A 22227-nucleotide genomic window follows, 5' to 3' on the forward strand; every position below is an offset into this window, starting at 1 on the left:
TTTCAACAGCTGTGCTGCGCCCATAATGCATGCGCAGTGAATAGGTTCGTGGAGCTTGAAACAGTATGCATGCTCGGAGTATGAGGTTGTGAGCAATAGTCTAATTTTGGTTGTGTACATAAACAAGTAAATGATCTACTCGTTACATAAAAAACTTGTTGACTGTAGTAAGCAGCCTCTGTCACAGAGAAAGCTCAGTGTCTGTTTTATTGACACCTTTATGTCTGCCTGCCTGTCTGCTAAAGACAATAGACAGCTTCAATCATTGACCACATGCAATTTGAACTTAACACATATCAGGCTATATGCCATAAGCAAAATAAATTGATTTATGACTTGTGCACCCGAGTCCAGTCTCTGCCACATTATGTAATCAGGCAGGTGTGATACTTGTACACATGACAAGTTTTTATGTCTATGGGTTGCAAACAAATTACAGCCATTTTTTCAGATGACTGGGTTTGATGGAAACTGGTGCAAACTCTTGACAGTTTCCAGTCATGCAGTAGTTCACCATCTCTGCTGAGATGATATTTGATTTTATCGAACTCAAATTCAGAGAATGTGTATTTACAAAACCCAAGATGTCTATATAAATTCTCTATGGATAACAGCTTCTTCTAGTGTATATGATTTTGTTTGCCAATGGTATATGAATCCATACCGAAACAATGCATCAAGTACAATAAAAGAAGTTGTTATCCATAAAGAATCTTACTTTCTTGTGACTAGCCATACTTATGAAAGGCCCATCAAACCGATCATCTTTCTGTACACACAATGAGCCCTCAGCCTAACAGCAAATGAACCTGCCAATCAAAAGCCGTCATTACACTTGAGTGCACAGCCACCTGCTATGACTGGGTTTGGTCTCCCAAGGGCTTTGTTTTGAGGGAAGTAAGCCCAAGTACAAAATATTGCACTTTTGAATCGCGATTGTATGCTTATAATTTTGTTTATTTGTTTTTTAACAAGCAGCAATGTATATTAGATGTCATGAATAAGTGATAATTGTGTTTTAATTATGTTTTGATTTTTTGGTTGCATGTGACCATTAAAGTATGGTCCTTACTGCAGTTAAATTACCCAAAGATGTCTTTGTTTAAATGGCACTATGCTGAAAGCTGTGCTCAGCTGAAAGTCTTTGTTTACACAGGGTCCATGAAATGTGAATATTGAAAGTGTATCCTCAATCCAGCCTGATATCAATCAAACAATATTAAGTTCTTAAGTTAGAACATGACACAATATTTGATAAAGTAAATTGTATCTGGTTTATGAAATTATTCATGACATGTATACCACTGCTGCTTCAGGGCTTTTTTGAAAATGTTTTCGGAAACGGAAATAAAAGCATCTGACTCTGAGTTGATTAACAAGAGATATTAGAGATATCATGTGGATTAAGTCATACAAAAACCTGAATACCTGGGGTGTAATCAATATGGTTTGCATTTTAGGACTCGTGTTATGTACAACCATATCAGTTCTATTGATATCCAGTAGAATATAGATCACAAACAATATTTTCTCATGTACCTGAATACTAGCATGTATCATAGGTTTGTACCAATGCGTCAGAAATGCAAACAGTTATCTTTTTGGAACTATAAAAATGTCCCATTTTCACCTAAACCTCATTGTTTGAAATAGGTATGGGATCCATATGATCTAGAAGACTGATGTTTGGCCACAGATGTACTGCAGATGACTTATTATTTCCTAAGTGCAGAACTGAAAAACTGTTCAACATTTTCCAGCTAAACATGGGTTGTTTAATAATCAGGAACTGAAGACTGATTCCAAATACAACTGACACAATCTAAATATGACTGTACGACTTCCGTTTCTGAGCTTGAATGACACATACAGGAAGGAAGATGGGTGCTCTCTGCCCAGTGTGATGACTACAGTTGATTTACTTCCCATCATCAATGATGTTGTGTTTATTGTCCTACAGCTACACTTTTTGATCCTGAGAGTCGCATCCCAGAAACAAGATGACTGCAGTGTCTGATGTGATGACCACACCTGATGCTAGCGTTATCCTACAGATCAAGTAGGTTCTTTAGAAACGAACTACAGTAAACTATGGTGATAGCAAACTCAAGAGAGCCACATAATTTGTTATTTCCTTATTTCATTACATGCAATTCAACTAAAAATATACAGCAAGTTTTCAGGACTTTCATTATAAACATAGTTTACAAAAATTAATACTCAGGCACCGTCACAGGTTCCTGGTTAAGGTGTGCAGTAACGGGTATTTCATGAACAGTGAGTGTGTGAGTCTAGTTTTAAACCATTCCTGCAATATCACGGCGGGTGACTCCAGAAACCTGCTTAGCATATTGTCCTCATGAGGGAAATCAAACCGTGGTCTTTGGCGTGTTATGATGGAAACTATGAAAACACAATGACTGGATTTGAATCTCAGATATGACACAACAATATTGAATTAAACATTGAGTCACTTAAGCAGTAAGGGTAGAAATGATGGTGTCACCTGAGGTGTTGATGGTTGCTGAAACTTATAAGTGAAATGCGTCAGTGCTAATTTCACTGTCTGAGATATTTTTGTTTATTTTACAGACGGATATTTATGTGTATTGTTCCTGTTTTTCAGAGATAAATTGCCAAAAGGATTTCTTATCAACCTTGTTGGCAAAATAACTGCAGTCAGTGAAATTTTCAGGTATGATGACATGCTTTGAATGTTTTATTTTACAAATACCTTTAGTGATTGGATGATCATCTGCCATCTGGTTAGAAACAGATTTGACAAAATATTTGGAAAAATGTTTTCTGTTCTTACTTCACAAAATCTTGAACATTGCCATCTATCTAATTTTGCTGTGGTATTTCCTTATGAATTCCCAGATTGATGCTCATGCTGTTTATCACTGGATTGTCTGATCCAGACTCGATTATTGACACATTGTACCCAAATAGCTGGAAAATTGCTGAGTAAGGCATTAAACAATTAACCTACATTATGTGTTTTATATTCCATGTTGACAATGATGTTGTAGGATCATTTAGAACTTTGGAGAATATTTCTGTGCATTTTTGTTTGTTGAGTTTGGCAAAGTTATTCTCATGTTACGTTGTTTAGACGTAATGCTTGGTGTAAACTGCTCTTCTTTCTGTTTTTTTCAGAGTGAAGAAGGATTTGTTATTCTTGATTGAATTAGACAATGTCATCAAGATAGTCGTAAAGGTAAACAAATTCAGGTTGAGACACTAGTAATAGTACTTTCCGAACATCAACTTTTAACACACAGACACGCACGCGCACACACACACACACACACACACCGCCGACTGAATAGTATATTGAGCTGACTAGCCCTGGGGATATTGTCCTGCCAGTGTATGTCCCCGCATTTGTTATGAAGACGTTAATCAACAGGATGCACACTAATCAATTTACACTGGCATGAATCAGTATAGATGTAAGGCTTTATATTTGGGAATAGTCTATTGCTGTTTTATTCATTCACTGAATATCTCTACTGCGGCAGTTCTCTTTTCATACTTGATGAAATCAGTCTTTTGCCAACTCAAATGGCCTGAAACAGCCAAAGGAAAAAAGTCAAACTGTAAAGAATTCTATTATAAACACTGGTTCCAGTTTTCGATCACCTGGCTTATATGCTTTTTCTCATGCCTATATTTGTTCATTATAGTCATATTTAGTTTTCAATATGGCTGCCACTTGTTTGGTGTTAGTATGAGGATGGGTTTTAACACTCACACCGTTTTTTACCTTACTGTATGAACAGTTCATTCGAACTCGAACTCTGTCTTTCTTGGATTGCTGTATAAACTGGACTGAATTTGAGGTTTCGATGTAATCCTTCTTTGATGTCTTATGAAACAGCTGTGTATCTCATTATTTTGAATTTTGGACCAAAGTGTTGGCTCGAAAAGGTAGTTACATGTAAAGTCATTCCTGTATAATCTGAACTGAGCAGGAAGTCTGCTTGGTCAATAAACCTTGAATAATCTACCCGTTGATTGGTTTGGGTATTTTGTCTTATTTACTAAGGAGGAAGTCCATATGTCCAAATTGATATTTGTCACAACTACTCTTAGATGTTTTCTTGTTCCATTCTGACTTCTGCATCAAATTCAACATGTAGGTCTTGAGTTCAGTGTTTCTCAATTTTCTCACACACAATAATTGATGCAATGTAGCATTTAACTGTAAAAATAGTGATCTAAATTCATATTTAATTCATAAGCAGTGTTACAGTAAAATATCTTCTGGCCAACACAGCATCAGTTCTCCAACCTCTTGACCAGGGAATAATTTGACCCTTCAAGCATCAATATTGAAAATTTCAGACAGCTGCCTAATTCAGACTTTTTTAGTGGGTCCACGCTGGTCTAAATTAGACAGAATGCACTGTATTGACATTTGCAAGTTATCCTTACCTATATGCGTTAATGAATTCTTTATTCACTGACATGGTATTTTCAGCAGAAACAGAATCTAGTCTGGCAGGAGCAGATAACTCCAGAAGTGGAATATGTCTTTACCAACTTGAGAGCCACAACACTGCAGAAGGTGATGTATATTTCAATCATAATTATTTAACAACATTAAGTTGGTCAAATATGAAAGAAAGAAAGAAACAAACAAACAAGCACCATATTTTATCTTCTGTATCTTATATTATTCTTGTGTGCCTAGAATTTATTTCTCATTATCATCGGAATACAGAACCACCAAAGTACAGGATAGTTAGCATGTGGACATTAAGTCTGTTTGAGTCAGAAATCGACCAATGAATTGCAAATTTTACGATTGTACAAAATTGCCACATAAAATAAATAGTACACATATTTATCATTTACTAATACCCAACAGCTTTCTGATGTTTGAACATTTTCCAGACTCCACCCAAAAAGATGTTTAAGAAACTGTCATCATTGAAAACGCAAAAGTTGTTATCTGTTCCGGAGGGGTGAAACTGCAGAATTTTTGCAAAATTGCCACATGAATATAATAATGAATTTGCAATTATACAGTAGTTCAAGATTTGAACTCACTGTGATGTTCTTGTTTTGCTATTTTTGACAGGATATGGCCTGATAAAAAATAACTGTAGAGATATTGATAGTAATTTCCTTTGCAGGGTTCGACGTCCCAGGTGAGGGTTTTTGTTCCCTGGAGTGGAAGCTGCCTGTATGAATCTGAATCTGTGGAGTACTCCCCAGTCACCCTCCAGGTACTCAGGCCCTGTCATCACTGTCGTTAGTTATTGGGGGCTCTGCTGGTGCTGAAGTTCTTAGGCCGTATCACCACATGCCACAATATAGCAGAAAGATGATAAGATCTTGTGTGCAACTAATATCACTCTCTGGCTTGAAATATGCTAACCATATGATCATGCAAACCTTGGTTTTGTAAAGGAATTGTTGGTAACAGGTGTTGAAGCTTTTTCAGATTGTCATTTGTGCTTTCTATTCAACCCTGGCCTTCACCATTCACACGGCTGATGATTCTGTGTACCTTTGTGTTCACAACAATGGTAGATGAACCCGAACCTTATGAACTTATGTTATCATCACTGAGTGATCGGTAACTGCAGGGTTTTGGAACTTCATATTCATGAAGAGGAGTGTAGATTTTAAATATGTTCCTTTGATCACTCTTATCCTGCTTTTCACTGAAGCTTATCATATATATTTGACATTTTAGATGGTCGACAGAGTCTAGAGGATGTTGTGTTAGTAAAAGAAAACAAGTCCAAATCTGTTACACATGTCTCGTTTGCAGCTGATGTTAAGTTAATTTGATTTAAACAATTTTGTTGCTTTCTCCAGGACTGGTTTCACTGTAGGAGCATCACACTGCCAGAACCGATTCCAACTGAGACTGGTGTCTCAACATCACAAGACAACTTTGTGGCATATAAGGTAACCATCAAAACAAAGTAGCCTGAATACATGAACTGTAACTGAGCAGTAGATATTAGGGCTGCAACGGTTCAGTTTGATTGATCAAAAATGAAATCTGACATCATAGTTTCTATTTTTGATAACCATTATCACTCTCTCGATTTGATATTTGAATACTTATTCATAGCATCAGCATAAATTTTACCTTATCCTGATTCGTGCTTATTATGCTTTTCTCCTTCCTTGAAATTCAATTTTTTGAAATCACACTCACCCACGTGTCACGTCCCTTCATAGTTTGGTACCCTTATCGGTCACATGACCGGCCATGCTTCTCACTCTTTCCTTCATCGCCCTTGTGAACGGTTGTGGAGGCACCTGAAGTCCCTATACAGCACATATCATTTAGAATTTCGATCCTTTAGCCAAATTTTGCTGTATAAAGCTTTTGGTCTGTATATGTATTCAATATGTCTTAATATTAATGCTAAATTCTATGTATTTTCCATGTTGTTTGACATGTATTTTATCTTGTGAATTTGTGTTACATTTGATGGCTCTGTGTTTTCTGTTGTAGGTATCAGCTGTCTGCAGCTGACCTGTATTTATTATGTCCTTCATGCACTAATATTTGTTCTTCCAGCATTTGGTGTAAACTCTGTGAGAATTTATCTGAAACAGAATTATCCTGAGTTTAATTTCTGTTCATATACATGCATAGGGCAGGGTTAGAAGGTAGTCTCAACTCAAGTCTGGGGGTCGTGCTAGTAACCGTGTGTTAGTATCTGCTGCCCATGTTCATATTTCCAGTTAATCGCCAAGTGTATCATGGGGGCAGGTGTCCTGTTTAGCGGCGGTTACATCCAAGTAGAAGAAGGGCGTCCTCAGAGTTAACCTCATTGTAGATGTAGAACAGAGATCTATTTTGAGAGAAAGAAGACATCAGTGCCCAGAACCTCATTGAAGTTGAGATGAGGTCAAGTTGAGATCATTCAATGAGGAGACTTTCCTTCCGACTGAAACAGACGTCTTTGTTTAGCCTCTGATTCTACTACCTGAGGTTACAGTTGTTAGCATGGCATCACAGCAGACTACAACATCGAGATCTGCAGTAGCAACATGGCATCAGTGCATCACTTTACAGAAGACCTATTAACCCAGACATCTGGTACCGGAGATGGTAGCTACCACAACTCTTTGCAAACACTTTGAAGATCTGAAAAGGCCTCAGCGTTTTCAGACACATCATCAACCCAACAGCAGTTTCGTCGTACTCAGTAGAACAATTCACAGAACGGATAATGACCTTGGTGGAGCAACGCTTGTTTGAAGAGAGAGCTGCTCAGAAGATCCCTTCAAGGACAGGCATCCTGTGGGAAGGAACGGCCTGTGGATGAAGAAGACTGGAGGATTCTACAACTGCCAGCTCAGCTGTAGCAGTCCGCGAAGGAGCATCCACACACCTACAGCACTCCAGCAGGAAGGACTCACTGCATGCATTGTTCTCAAGGACACAACAAATCAAGACAAGGATCATTATCACTGTTGAACATGGATCTTCATCCTCGTCAGGAGCATGTGCGCATGCACAGACAGGGTGTTTGTCAAGCACTACATGGGAGACATCACCAGTGAAGACGTCTCCAGCATTCACCAGTTTGGGCCAAGTAACGGTTCCACAAAGGTGCTGAGTAGAAATCTCACCCTTTACCACATTGACGTGTTGATACCCCACACTCCTACTCTTGATGTAGATTTGCACTAGACAACTAGCAGGGCACTGCTAGGTCTGTATGTCCACATGAAGATGTCAGCAGTCACTTCACAAGAGGATGAGTCTGACACAATTAGCAGATGAAAGTTGCAAGAATAGGATTGACATATAGTGCCGTTGTGGTTCCCATTGGGTAAATACAGGACATATTGAAGACAGCCAGTGAATTCAGAATGTGGTTTGACCATCGGAATCTGTTAGCATAATAAGCATGAGTCAGGTTGCGGCAAAATATGTAATTTCCTGAATAACTGTAATATTTATGCTTATCCTGGCTTGTAACGTCAAGCTATCCCAAACTCCTCAGTTATGGCACATTGGATTTCCCTTTAAGTTCAGGTGTCAGGCTCTATTTAGACAGAGCGACAATCATGGCCGGTCATGTGACTGAAAAGGCTGCCAAGTTATAAAGGGAGGCTACTTGATGGGTGAGAGTGATTTTACGTCCTTTTCAAGGAATGTAACTTCAAGGGATTTCCAGTATTTCACTATCATTTGCAAAGAGGGAGGAGACTAGCATAAGAAGCATGTCAGGATATGTATAAAATGTCAATTCTGTTCAGAAAACTTCTTTAACTCCATCTCGAGTAGTTTCAAGCTGAAATAAGGCGAAATGTGATTGGTTAACGTCAGGCTTATTATTGAAAAGAACTGATGTAAACAGACATCTCCAAGTTGACAATGAACTTCACTCTGAAAATGCTGAGTGTTGAAATCAAATGTTTTTAGTTAAGAATAGCTTAACTGCTGTTAAGAATAATGCTAATTCAGATCCAGTATTAATCAACGAAATCTACGAAACAGTCTTCCAGACTTATAGATGTAATGTAGCCTACAAATCAATGATGTACAGCATAATATAAAATTTCAAACGTATCATACGCACATAAACACCTTTGTATGTCTAACATATAAAAAGTTTAACAGCTGAAAACTTGTGTGATATTAACAGGGATTGGTAAAGACAGGGGCCATGGGTCATTTTGCATGTTAGAATAAGAAATGGCTTGTTAAAATTCTGAAGTTTACTATTGATACAAGGGCAGTGGACAATGCCCTGAAAATGCTCATTGTGAAAGTTCTCTATACCAATCCCGGTATTAGAAATAACAAACCACATCACCGACTCGCTCACACAAAAATATGTCAATACTCCTTCCAACTTCTCAGTACACCACCACTTGCAATATGAGGTGTAAGTATCTGGAGCCCTGATTGTATATTGGTTTGTTTGATAGAAAGGTTTAGGATAGTGCAAAGTGAAGGTTTTCTGTTCCAGGGGGTTGTGACTAGCTGTGACCGGTCAAGTGTGGGGATATTTGAACTGGACCACAGAGTTGGGTGAGTGTGTCCAGGGTTGTCGTCCCTGCACGTCAACACGCAAAGGGTGGTAACAGAAACATCTGATCTTGTTGTCACTGTGGGAACCATATATTTAACTTGTGTAGTTATACCACCTGATACCTGAATAAGTGGGGTATATAGTCCGATATGTAGAGAAGAAATTTCAGGATAGTGCATCAAGGTTGGAGAGTGGACTGTTGTAATCAGCTTGCTCCCTGGCTTGGAAAGGTGGTATGTTTGCTAGACAGTGAGTGTAGGTTCTGTAACTGTTCTACATAACAGACTTATTGCCATGAGAGAGGCATGTCCAAAACTTACTCAGTAGCCACTCTTGAGGTAGCCAATGGTTAAAACATTTGCTTGTCAAAGTGTAGGATTAATTTTTCTCATGTTCCCTATCAGGACTTTGCTTAAACTTACTTAAGAGAGGCATCAAAACATTCTTATTCACTGCATACCTCTAGTGATGCATATACCGTCATGACTCATGCTGTACTGTCCCACTGTTCGTCCAGTCTGTATGTGACATGTGTGCCAGCCAGTCATCGCTTCACAGCCCTCACCCTTGGGACAAAGATCATTGTCTACAATGCTCACAGGAAAGGCTTTGCAATGGTAAAATCAATACTTTATCAGACTTAAATATTAAATATCAATCATTAATATACAGGATATCATGGTAGGGGCAGAACCATCATTTGTAGGGGTGTAACCCCCCTGTTCCCCAGAAAAATTGTCCCTGAGGAGCATTTCTCCACAGACTTTGGACTTTGTCATATATGTGCACCTCCTTCTCTGAACTTCTGGATCCACCTCTACATGGTGACCGTGTATAGTTTTGTCTGTATAGCTCATTGTTCAGCTTACACAGCCTGCTATGGAGGGGTACTCAGATGTGAATGCAGACACTAATACATTTGTATTTACTTCTTTGTTCAAGACATTAAGTCACTGACCAGTCACTGTGCAACGTCACACCTCATGTTTGCTGACCATGATAATGTAAAGGTTGATGACAAATAATGTTGCCTGCTAGAGTTTATAAACTGTTGTGTGAGTGTTCTGAAATGTTGAACTGATCTATTGCCATCTGTATCAGGGCCTCCTTTCATGAAGCATCCATATCTCTAAGGTTAACCTTAACTCTAAGATTTCAACTTTAGGCCTTTACGTAGGTTGACGTCTGCTTTCAGAAAACAACCTTAAGCTAAGGTTGCGGCATAAAATCAGTCAGCGATAAGTTTGGCGTAAGGTTATTTTGTGCACTGGTGTAAAATTCTTTTAAAGGTTACCTCAAATGCCAACCTTAGAGATAAGTTTAGCTTCAGTAAATATTGCCTTGTAAAAGGGGTCCAGGTTAACAATGTTGTCTTACCCAGGCTCCCAAGATCCGTCTGTTCTGTTGTATGGCCAGTTGCGTCCGGGTTGTGGACACAGGACAGGAACAATCCTCCAAGAAGCAGGTGAGTGGCCCACAGATAACATATTACCTAGGAACAGAATGCCGTTTATGGGTGTATTTGTGTTATATCTCCACCCAGAGTCTGGCAGCACCTGATGCATGGTTGGTTGGTTTTTATTGTTGTTCATCAGTGCACTCTGCTGTATTCCAGCAACATGGTGGCGGTCTGTGAATACTCAAGTCTGGACCTGACAATCCAACGATCAATGTCATGATCAACACAACTGAGATACAATGACGTGTCAGCCACGTCAGACATGTGTGTGTGTTTGCGTTCTAGTTCTCGGCCCACTGTCTGCTGCTGAAACCAGTATCTGTCTACAGTCTGGCAGCATCTGATGTATGTGTTTGTGTTGTAGTTCTTGGCCCACTGTTTGCTGCTTAAACCAACTCTGCCTTCAGCCTAGCTGAACCTGAGGTGTGTTCAGAACCACAAGTGCCTGCAAACACTCTTGAACGCCAGTGAGCACTCAATCCTGAATGTCTGGGCCCGGAGGAGAGTCAGCGTACACACATGAAGCATCCGTATAGCTGATCATACATAATGCTGTTTGAAAAAAAAAACAACAAATAAGAAAAGCAAGATTTATGGATGTCAACTTCTTTATTGTAAATAACATGACATTTCAGATCGTATACTTTCTCCTTCATTAGGTGCTATATTGTCAGTCGTATACTTTCTCCTTCATTAGGTGCTATATTGTCAGTCGTCACCACTTGCCCCTTTCCATAACCTCCAACAAGAAGACAAGAAGCTATTTAGCTTTTTCCGGAATAACGTGAGTTGGTCAAGTATGGTTTAATGTAACCAAGAGCTGGCGTCCATTCAGCGCCAATGTGTGTATTTGTGTTGTAGTTCTCCACGCAGAATCTGCTGCTGAAACCCATCTCTGTCTACAGTCTGGCAGCACCTGATGTGGCTGCACTGCTGGATATGCCCTCTGTCCTTACCCAGAAACTCCAGAACCAGCAACGGTATAATGCTTTAATTGATACTATCAGTAATTTGAAAAATGGTAATTGAATGGGTTTTGCTGATTTTCTCTTAAAGGAAGGGTCTCAATCCAAGGAATGTTGTCATTAATCTGTCATCCATATTAACTTGACAGCTTTCTACACTGAAACCAGAAGTCCTGTAGTCATTATGTGATACTGACAATAATTTCTCTCTGTAAAATGGTCACAAAAATCAGATCTGGTTCTTGAATTTCACTGCATGATATCTGGCTTGAGGAAACTCCTGCTGTGGTATTCTTCTTTACACATGGATGACCTTTCTGATTTAATATATTCCTAAAACACTGAGGAGAGCTACAGAGCCTTTCAGATCCAAAGTTATCACCTACAATGTATTATTGTCAAAGGTGTTCATTGTTCCAAGGTATTCTTCTTTACACATGGATGACCTTTCTGATTTAATATATTCCTAAAACACTGAGGAGAGCTACAGAGCCTTTCAGATCCAAAGTTATCACCTACAATGTATTATTGTCAAAGGTGTTCATTGTTCCAACTGAGATACTCCCGTTGTTCCCTTCCCCAACTACAGACCTTCCTCCTTAATGCCACTCTACTCTTCTCTCACCTATTGAACAGTTACAGAAGTGAGTTTACAGTTGTTGGCTACTTAATATGCTAATCAAAGGGAAATAACTTTCAACATTAGGGATATTGTGCTCCAAGGTCTGGTACCCATATTCTTCCAAGTCCTGACACATGGCCTTCACATACTTTAGCTTTCATTCTTTGCTACAAAGAGATTATAAGATTTTTCAGTTGAATTGTATTTGACTACCAATAAACCAAAACCATGTCTGCTTATAGTCATCTTTGCTTATGTCTTTACCTTTAGAAAGAATAAGGAATAGTGGTGTAGCCTAGTGGTTGAAGTGTTTGCTCATCATGCCAAAAACTGGAGTTCATTTCCCCACTTGAGAACAATGTGTAAAGTGCATTTCTGGTGTCCCCCATTGTGATATAGCTTGAATATTGCTAAAAGCGGTGTGAAGCCATACTCACAAAAAGAATACATTTCTGTCTACAGTGGCCTGCCTTTGTCTGGCACTACCCCTCTCATCCCTGTCATCTTGAGCAACAGCTGTTGCCCCTGGCTACAGGAGCAACCCAGAAATCTGCTGCAAGAGTTCCTAGAATCTCCACATGCCTGCTGCGTCAGTAGAGGGCAGGTAAAGGGTACATTGTCTTAATTCCAAATAGACCCTCACTTCATTCACTCAGAGGCCCTAAGTTTATGATCAAGGGCATTGGTTTGAATGTCAGTTCATCAGGTGATTTTGGTCATAGTGACATTCACCAACAAGCTGACGTCTCTGATTCTGATAAACCATGCATTTAGGTCAGAGTGAAGGAGTCAGCTTATAATGACAGTGAAATTTAAAGAGTTAGCAATTATTGTCTTTGTTGCCACAGATGTTATGAATTCTTTGTAGAGGGCTGTCAGTCAATCCCACAACCATATTATTTTCCCTTCGGCCCATCTCTGCCTGTAAAACAGAATCTCTGAATGGAGCAAGTTAGATTTCACCAATCTCTCATCTCACTGTGACTCCTTTCCAGTTCAAATGGAACTAAATGTTTTTTCAGATTTTTATCATTTCAGAGACTAAACATTAGTGAAGATGATGAAATTTGGGCATTGTGGCTTTGTTTGCAGTCAAGACGGAGAATCCCTGACCTTGTCAATATCGGCAAGGAAACTGATGATCTGTCTGAGAAGTCACATGACTTAACTGACCTTCGACAGAAATACTACGGATCACAACTATCTGTGTCTCATCTGAACCAACAACTCTACTGGAGCCAAGTGTGTGAGACTGTGGAGATGTGTCAGGGCAAGGTGAGATATTATAAGGGTAATGCTACTTTTCAGGGCATTATCATTTGGGCCGACCTTTACAATACAGCACCACTAACTTAAAAAACGTTATATTACTCTTTTTCATAGTTATAGGTGATTTTGTTCCAAAGCATGATCTCGAAACAATGCTGTATAACGCCGGCATAGCAACAAGGTAGTCAAGCTCAGTGATGGAAATCGTCCTGCAAAATGCACTCAAGCCGCTTTCACATGTTACATATGTTCAGTAATGATTGAAAATCTAACTCACCCTCTTGCTGTCACTAGACATGCCCATGTCTCACTCATTCCATAGCACAATCCACATTATCCTTACTGTGTTCCCTGTAACACTTTTCTGTCATGAAAGCATGCAATGATTTTCATACAAGTAAGTCATTCATGAGTGCACTCTGAAGTCGATGTCTGATGACTGATGTCAACAACCATTTTTTGTTTGAGCCATATCAGCTTATTCCACACCACATGGTATCTTGTAGATTATGGAATAGGGCGAGTGTGCCAAATGGCATTGGAGCTATTTGGCAACCGTCTGTATAGATTAAAATCACAAGACACCATGTTGACCTGTAACCTTCAAAATTGTCCATAACCTATTCGACTATTACTGTTCATTTCCTTTTCACAGGAATGACTTGCTAATTTTCCGCATTGTGCAACAGTGGTTAGCTGTAGGGCTAACAATGGGAAGGTTGCTGATTCGTGTCCATCGGGTTCTCACAAACTGATTGCCTGGCTCAGTGACACGTCATCTAAGACAGAGAACATCCTCATGTGAAGTTGTGGTGCTGTATTCTAGAGGTGCTCCATCATTTGCAGAAGCCTTAGGTCTTTCATTAACTGCCTGAGAAAGGAGGGCAGTTGAAAAGACCAAGAGCTTCTGCAAATGATAATGCCTTGAAAAATAGCATTACTGTTATTATGGCTAAAATGGATAGAATTTTTAATGAATTAAAATAAAAATGATATTGGTTTTGAAGCATTTACTGTCACTACAAACGACAGAGGTCAATGACACACTTTTTACAAATACGGACACATCATAGAACAACACAGATGATGTCACTATTGAAAGTGATGACATTCGACCTTGACCTCTGCCCATACTATCAGCCGTCATTGTTTTCAGTACTCAACAATGTTAGAGTTCCAGTATATGTTTTCTTTGCTGCATGTTGTAATTTATGGTATGATTGTTTTGGTTGGCACTGACAAGAAAGTACTTAATGGCACAGGTACATGTGACGAATGTGAGCCAGAAATATCACCAATAATGAAACCAAGTTCAAACGAGCCATAGGTAATTGATCGTTTTAATGTTAATTCTATACATTATATCTATTGAACTGGATCTGCCATCCCTGTCTGTTGTCCTTGTGAGATTATAGAGTTAAGTGGAGGTTGTGTGATACAATGCAGGTTATTCCATACCTAACTGTTGTGTAACTGTAGTCCTATGTGTGGAAGTACAATGAGGAAGGGATGTGGCTTGTGTGGCAGGTAATGATGATGAAGTTTTTTCTTTCCAGCTTCTGATAGGATACCTCCAGTCTAATCATGTGACAGGAAGACTCCAACTACAGGATGCTTCAGGATCAGTTGACCTTGCCGTCTGCTCCTCCAATCCACCAAGCAGCCATGTTTGTTGTCCAACCTGTGTCAGCCCTAAGCCCGGACATGCTTTAACATGTCCCCTGGTACAGCCCAGCCTGCTTGGCAGCATCATTTGTGTCACCAAGTACAAGCGGATTGCTGAGCGATTCCTCAATATTGATGTTCCCAACTCCTATCACATTGACACTAAATATGTGAGCAGATCAAGACATGTTCTGTACCTCCAGATCTCCCTTACAGACTGTGTGCTCATATGCCTTCCATCCAGGTTGTCAGGTGAAGGCATCATTGATGAAACTGCAAAGGAGAAAGAATTCCTTGAATCAAAAGACACATCTTCATCAGCTACTCCACTAAAGAGGAAGCGACAGAATGATGAATCACATTATGGAGAATCGACTGAGTCTCAGTTGGTGTACATCTCCCACAAGGAGTCCCTGACTACTCTCAGCAGGAAGGAGTCACCAAAGCTTAGGTTCTGTGTTCTAGGATATTTGATAGGACAAGGGAAGTCTTCCAGCAATGATGACAGTAGAATCAGAAATATGCAGTGTGGTAATCTCACAAGTTGTAAAAACAAACACCAGAACAGTGCACTTGTCAAGTTAAAGGAGAACAAAGGCTTTGAAAATGTGAATACATCATCATTGAATCTTCATCCTTGTAAGATAGATTTGAACACATCAAAGCCTGCAGCTCTGTCGAAAGAAAGTGGTGAAAGTGGACTCTCTTACAGCAATAGCTCCAAAGAAAGAACTGTTCATCAACAAACTGATCATAAAGAATGTTGCTCAGGAGGAAGCAGTCAAAGAATAAGTTGTACAGGATGGAGTTGTCAAGAAGGAAGTTGTTCAAGGCGGAGTTTTAAAGGAGCAGCCATAGGTGGTTGTCCAGGAAGTGTAGCTGCTCAGCCTGCTGTGCTGCTGTTTCAGGGCAATGTGGGATGGTACAGTGTTCTGCAGACAGGTGCCCTCTACAGACTGACAGCATTGGGGCAGGGAGGCAGGTTCCAGCCCCAGCTCCTGGAGACCAAGATGAGAAAGGCTGTTGACTCATCTCACGCACGTGTGTGTGTGCAGGTTCCCCATGATGTTGGGGTCACACATGTGTTCAGCACAGAATGTGTGAGTGTAGAAACAGCATATTGATCTCAGTGTCAGTTTCAGATGACTTGTTGATGTGTAATGGATGGAAATCTGTTCTGTAGGTTATAAGTGATATTGAGATTGACAGATAAGATAATATTAATTGCATCTCTCACAATAATAACAAGAATTTTGTCACTATGGATACATCATCCTAATGAATTTCAAATTAACCTTTTCTTGTTTACTTTTATACACTGTGAAATGCAGGTTATGCTGATCAGACATGTTAAGTTTTCCATTTTAAGTTTTAGATACTTTGAATTTACTTCATCTTTCCCTAAAACAATTCAGCAACAACTGAATGTTGTACATAAGGTTTTAATGTACTGTGAATATTCTATGTCAAATGTAAATAATATCTAAATTTTCAGCTTGACCCAAATATTTTAGATGTGGTGAAGTTTCCAGATTTCTCCGAGGTTTTATCAAGCAGGTATGTATGTTGACTTTGAGTATGCATGATGCATGTATGTTTTGGTGGGGTTAAATCAGTTGTATTGCAGCCCTGGTGTGAAGGTGCCGAAATTCACTGAGCTGAGTGCCAAAAGCTTTGGCTATGTGTTCATGAAAGTGGTATACGTCTAATATAAGATCTGCATCACTATCCCTGTTCCTCAAACATCAAACTAACGATCCATAGTGTAACTGAAATACTCTTGAAATGAGTGTTACACCCAGCTTACTCACTTACTCAATGATACATGTTGCCAGCCATCTTACCCAATCAGTGACTGAAAGTGAACCTCTCAAGGAAGCTCTCGTAGGCCTAAGATTTCATAACTGTTCTTGTAGCATTTGTAAGTAGAGTTAATCAAAGACATCTTAAAAAGAGCTCCAGGTAGTTTAGTTAAAGTGAACTGGTCACCTGTTTTGCTGGTAGATAAATGTGTCATCATGTGACAGTTGATGATAAGGAGCATCCTCCAAACCCCTATGTCTGGGCTGGGTGTACATGTATATAATGTCAATGGTCTGGTTGAAATGAAAGAGATCAAGCTAAGCAGGGGAAAAATGGAAAGTTCCAGCCAGGCACCGATCACCATAGCAGGACTAAAAGCTACCACCAGATACCACCAATGATAAAATGGGGAAGGATAGAACCCGACACCAAGTCCATAAAGCGACTTGAGAGGCACTACTCTGTCCACTGCGGAGGACCGACTGGCCAAACTGAGCATGCTCACGTATGTGTCAAGCTGATAATGAGCGATGAACGTGCTTGACCGGCTCCAAATAACCGTGGAGCAGATCACCTCAATGGGCAGAGCAGCAGCATATGCCTTCGACGTGGCTGCTGGTTGAACCATGTGAGCTTTTAATCCCTCTGGGGGAGCTAAGCCCTTGTGAACTGTAGGCCATACAAATTCCTGACCTTATCTATCGTGAGAGGGTTTGTGGATTGGCAGGATGACCAGCATTGCCCTCCACCATAACAGCAAAAAAACTTTTTACCTTTACAGATGCCCTCAGTTCTCATATCCTTTAAAAGTCACATGCAACCAAAAAATCAAACATAATTAAAACACATTTATCACTTATTCATGACATATAATGTACATTGCTGCTTTTAAAAAAACAAATGAACAAAATTATAAGCGTACAATCGTGATTCAAAAGTGCAATATTTTGTACTTGTGCTTACTTCCCCCGAAACGAAGCCCTAGGGAGACCGAACCCAGTCTTAGCACCTGGATGTGCACTCAAGTGTAACGACGGATTCTGATTGGCTGTTTCATTGGCTGATCTGCTGAGGGTTCATTGTGTGTACAGAAAGATGATCTGTTTGATGGGCATTTTAGAAGTATAGCGAGTCACAAGAAAGTAAGATTCTTTATGGATAACAACTTCTTTTTGTGTACTTGATGCGTTGTTTCAGTATGGATTCATATACTGTTGTCACCCAAAATCATACACACTAAAACAAGTCGTTATCCATGAAGAATGTACTAGTATATAGAGATGTTGGGTTTTGAAAATACATGTTCTCTGAATTTGCACTCGATCCAATCAAAAATCATGTCAGTGGAGATGGTAAACTACTGCGTGGCTGGAATCTGTCATTTGTCCAAGTACAAGGCAGGACTTGAAACTGACAAGAGTTTGCACCAGTTTCCATCAGATCCAGTCATCCGAAAAAAGTGAATATAGTTTGTTTGCAACCCACAGACATAAAAACATGTCACGTGTATCACACGTGCCTAATTACATAATGTGGCAGAGATGGGACTCGGGTGCACGAGTCATAAATCAACTTATTTTCTTTATGTCGTATACTCTGATAGGTGTTAAGTTCAAATTGCACGTGGTCAATGATTGAAGCTGTGTACTGCATGTTGTCTTTAGCGGACAGGCAGGCAGACATATAGGTGTGAATAAACCAGACACTGAGCTTTCTTTGTGACAGAGACTGCTTACCACAATCAACAAGTTTTTTTTACGTAACGAGTAGATTATTTACTTGTTTGTGTACACAACCAAGATTAGACTACTGCTCACGACCTCAGACGCTGGGCATGCATGCTGTTTCAAGCTCCGCGGACCTATTCACTGTGAATGCGTTATGGACGTAGCGCAGCACAGCTGTTGAAACCAGTTTTTCCCCCAGCGCTGGGGGGAATTTAGTGAAACGTTTGAACTCTGATTTCGCGGGCTTTTTTTTCATCGCATTTTTTTTAACTTTATAGGTTGAATTGGCATTTTTTAGGATTTGTTTCGGAAGGGCATACCGAAAGGTACCAGAATCTGCAAAGTTGTGTTTTACGTTGCATGTGACCTTTAACAGTTTTCCGCATGTCCAACACATGCACACTAGACCCTGCTAGGTATGGAATCTCTCCCCCAAGAAAACCAGATCGTGAGTGGGGCCAGCTGTGATTTCTTGAGGTTGATAATCCAACCTAACCTGGGGAGAATATCCATTACCATCTGTGTGGATTCTCTGCTCAAGGGGGTGATGAGAGCCCTTAGTAGCCAGTCATCCAGGTTCTGGTAACAAAATTTGTCCCGGGCCATGGCGACCTGTGCTGGTATGAGCATAAATCTGGTGAACACCTTTGGTGCTGTTGAGATGCTGAAGGGGAGCATGCAAAACTGATAACACTTCCCATCAAACAAAGAAACGGAGGTATACTTGGAAGTCTATAGACTTAAACCAATCCCCTGCCTTCCCAGATGAATGCAGTGTCTCTATCTTGAACTACGGTACCACCATCAAGATGTTTAGACCCTTGAGATTTAGTATGGGTCTGAACCGTCTGTCCTTCCTGTTAACCAAGAAATAAGTGGAGCAAAACTCCTGATTTTACTGGCCCAATGGTGCCACCTTTGTCTAGTAAAGACTGGACCTTGGCTCGGAGTATGTTTGCCTTCTGAGAGTTTGGCTCCAGCATGCGACAAATCACGGAGTAAATGGGAGGGTCTCGCTTCCACTGTGGTATATGGCCATCCCTGAGTGTGGACGAAGTGACTGCCTCCCACTCCTGCAGGAAAATAGACAGTCAGCCACTGAAAGGGACATTGGGTAAGAGTCAGAAAAAATGGTACACCGATCTCAACACCAGATTACTGAAGGTGAACAGCGCCAGGCAGCGACCTGTACGAGCTGACGCCTGGCTATGGCCAGCTGAACCTTTGACCAGTCGAGGCATAAACACACTTGTCAACCACTGGGGAGTCAAACAATGCATCCTCTTCCATCGAGTAGCTCCAGGAAATCAAACTGATCTGCTTCCCAACAAGAGAGGGTTGATAACCTCTCTAACAAGTGAAGGCAGTATGTGTAGTTGGACCTGGGCAATCTTACATGGAGCAAAGGCTTCACCAGGGTCAGGTCTCTCCGAGGGGACGACCACCTGCAGCAAAACAGTGGCAATATGTTTGTGCACATGCAAAAACTAATTGCTGAAATAAGCTTGAGCAAATTACACCGGCTTAACATGCAAACATGAGAAAGTATATAAAATGCCAGCTACCTGTGGTTAAAACTGTAGTGGGATTTTTAATGGACATAAAAATGCTTATATGTACCCCAAGGAACTTCTGAAGAAGAGGTCATCATGCAACGATATCAAATTGGTCATATGAGATATACACATGAAAACCTATTGAAAGATGAGGATCCTCCGTTCTGTATCCCTTGTGATGAAAGAATCACGGTCAGGCATGTCTTGCTTGACTGTTGAATATTCCATTACAAGGGATAACTATTTTAAATCACAAACTACAAAGGATCTTTTTAATAATGTCAGGTCTCATTTAATTACTGCATTTTTTAAACGAATTAGATTTGTTATGTGACTTGTAAATAATAAAATATTTTATTATTGGTAGTTTAGAGTAATAACTGAGATTGATTGTGGCTGTACCCTCAAAGGGGGTTGAAGTATTGTAAAATTATTGTCCTCCTGAGAGGGTATGTAAGTCCCAAAACTTTTGAAGTAAATTTAAACTTACCAGGACAGAGTATTCTTGTATGTTAATTGTGGCTAACATTTCCAACAATTGCCAGCAGCTGAAGGGATTGTGTAAATCCATCTAGGGTCCATGTAACATATGTCATATTTGGGATAACATTTTCTTAGTAAAGTACAAATTCTAGTACTTTGTTCAAATTCTTCTACTTTCTAAATGGCATCGTGTAATCATAGGGTCAATGTAGGTAACAAAAGGAGTCCCCATGGTCCCTCCTCTCGTGATCTACCTTGTGTTGTGGCGATCTATAGCCTGTTTATATATTGTATTGTCCAAATAGTGACATTAAATTTAACTTCCCATGCTAGTTTTGATTTTACTTGTGATATTCTAGCTGTTTTAATGTCCTTCATCGACAGGTTGTTATAATATACATATATTTCATTTCAGTGTTGAATGGTCTCTTCCTGATATGGCTGAAATATTGTCGATGTGATGTTAAATATTAACTGCTGAAAAAGAACTAGGCGTACAAGTCCCTCAATATTGATTACAAGTGACACTACAGTGAAACCAAGACACTGGAAAATTCATACTGGTAAACACATATAAGATAAGATGATCCCTGACCTGACAAATGACCCCAATTTGCATACTTGGGAACACCCTACAGAACGATCCACTTGAAACAAGAGGGAGACAGGTTGTCTGATAAATATCGAGAAGTTCATTTTCCCCTGTGCGTTTCACGCATGAATTGTTAAAGCACACTCGATTTGGGAACAGGTACAATCCCAACGAATTGAATCAACACAATATACTGAGCAAATATGTTTAGGACCACCGATCCATTTCACGAAGCAAATGACATTTTCCTGGGTTTTTTTTAACAAAGTTGTTGAATATCTAAAATGCTTGTCAATGCCCCAATCATGTATTTGTCTTCATCTTAACTAAAGGTTAGCATGGAATATCAGTATCTTATGCCTGAAACTGCAGTCTTATCATTCGAAGGAATATGCGGTGTTGATTTCATGTCACGGTTAGCATGTATTGCACATGCATACTCGTCAAACTACCTGTAGCAGCCAAGTGTACTCGCCCAACTCGTTGTACCGCCTCTCTTGTCACAAATGCATATAGTGCGTAGGATCATCTAATATTTGTCTAGCAGTAGTTTACTGTAAAACCATCTTAGTCTTGAAATCAGAGTCCATGCTCAAAGCAGTCTTAGTGCAAAGGTGATCGTAACTCCCATACCTAAAAAATTAACGTAGGTAGTTGTAGTGCTAACACCCTGTATTACTTCTGATACTATTGTCATATACATAATGGGACTTACCTAGTACCCAGAGTGACAAGATTTTTCTATATGAATGATGAATGCATTATGATTGATGAAGATCTAGCCTAAACGTGTATATTTTTCAGTTTTTGTGAGACTCAGGTGAACCTACGGGGTAGAATTATCTCCCGCTCCCATCGGCCTCAGACATCCTCCCAGGCAGGTTTACACCGACAGTCAAAGCCCAGTGACTCTCTACAGCAGGTCAACCAGCAGCTAGGTAGGACAAAGTGCTTACAAGAAATGCACAGATGCAATCCATCTGGATACTTTTTAAAAACATTCTTCAATAACAAAGTATATGGTGCGATGTTTTGGTGTAGACTCCCCAATTTCTCAAAT

The 22227-nt window shown here is 39.9% G+C and overlaps 2 protein-coding genes across 6 annotated transcripts in view; one reads left to right on the forward strand and one right to left on the reverse strand.

Moving 5' to 3' along the window:
- LOC137277762 (F-box/WD repeat-containing protein 5-like) overlaps positions 1–22227 on the reverse strand; it is a 424418-nt gene that overhangs the window by 72241 nt on the left and 329950 nt on the right. The gene's annotated exons all lie outside the window — the stretch shown is intronic.
- Positions 1–22227, forward strand: part of LOC137277751 (CST complex subunit CTC1-like) — a 31517-nt gene that overhangs the window by 2630 nt on the left and 6660 nt on the right. For 3 of the 5 annotated variants that reach the window (XM_067809666.1, XM_067809665.1, XM_067809667.1), the window contains exons 2-16: positions 1961–2059; positions 2627–2695; positions 3160–3220; positions 4487–4573; positions 5145–5237; positions 5836–5928; positions 8964–9025; positions 9544–9643; positions 10408–10491; positions 11347–11465; positions 12535–12676; positions 13165–13347; positions 14898–16106; positions 16502–16563; positions 21972–22105. In XM_067809666.1, the coding sequence (XP_067665767.1) occupies positions 2001–2059; positions 2627–2695; positions 3160–3220; positions 4487–4573; positions 5145–5237; positions 5836–5928; positions 8964–9025; positions 9544–9643; positions 10408–10491; positions 11347–11465; positions 12535–12676; positions 13165–13347; positions 14898–16106; positions 16502–16563; positions 21972–22105 (2557 nt within the window). In that variant the 5' untranslated portion in view covers positions 1961–2000. The remainder of the gene's footprint in view (positions 1–1960; positions 2060–2626; positions 2696–3159; positions 3221–4486; positions 4574–5144; positions 5238–5835; positions 5929–8963; positions 9026–9543; positions 9644–10407; positions 10492–11346; positions 11466–12534; positions 12677–13164; positions 13348–14897; positions 16107–16501; positions 16564–21971; positions 22106–22227) is intronic. The other 2 variants (XM_067809669.1, XM_067809670.1) reach the window with 1 other exon arrangement.

The sequence above is a fragment of the Haliotis asinina genome, chromosome 3 (genome assembly GCF_037392515.1).
Source record: "Haliotis asinina isolate JCU_RB_2024 chromosome 3, JCU_Hal_asi_v2, whole genome shotgun sequence".
In the NCBI taxonomy this organism is placed as follows: domain Eukaryota; kingdom Metazoa; phylum Mollusca; class Gastropoda; order Lepetellida; family Haliotidae; genus Haliotis; species Haliotis asinina.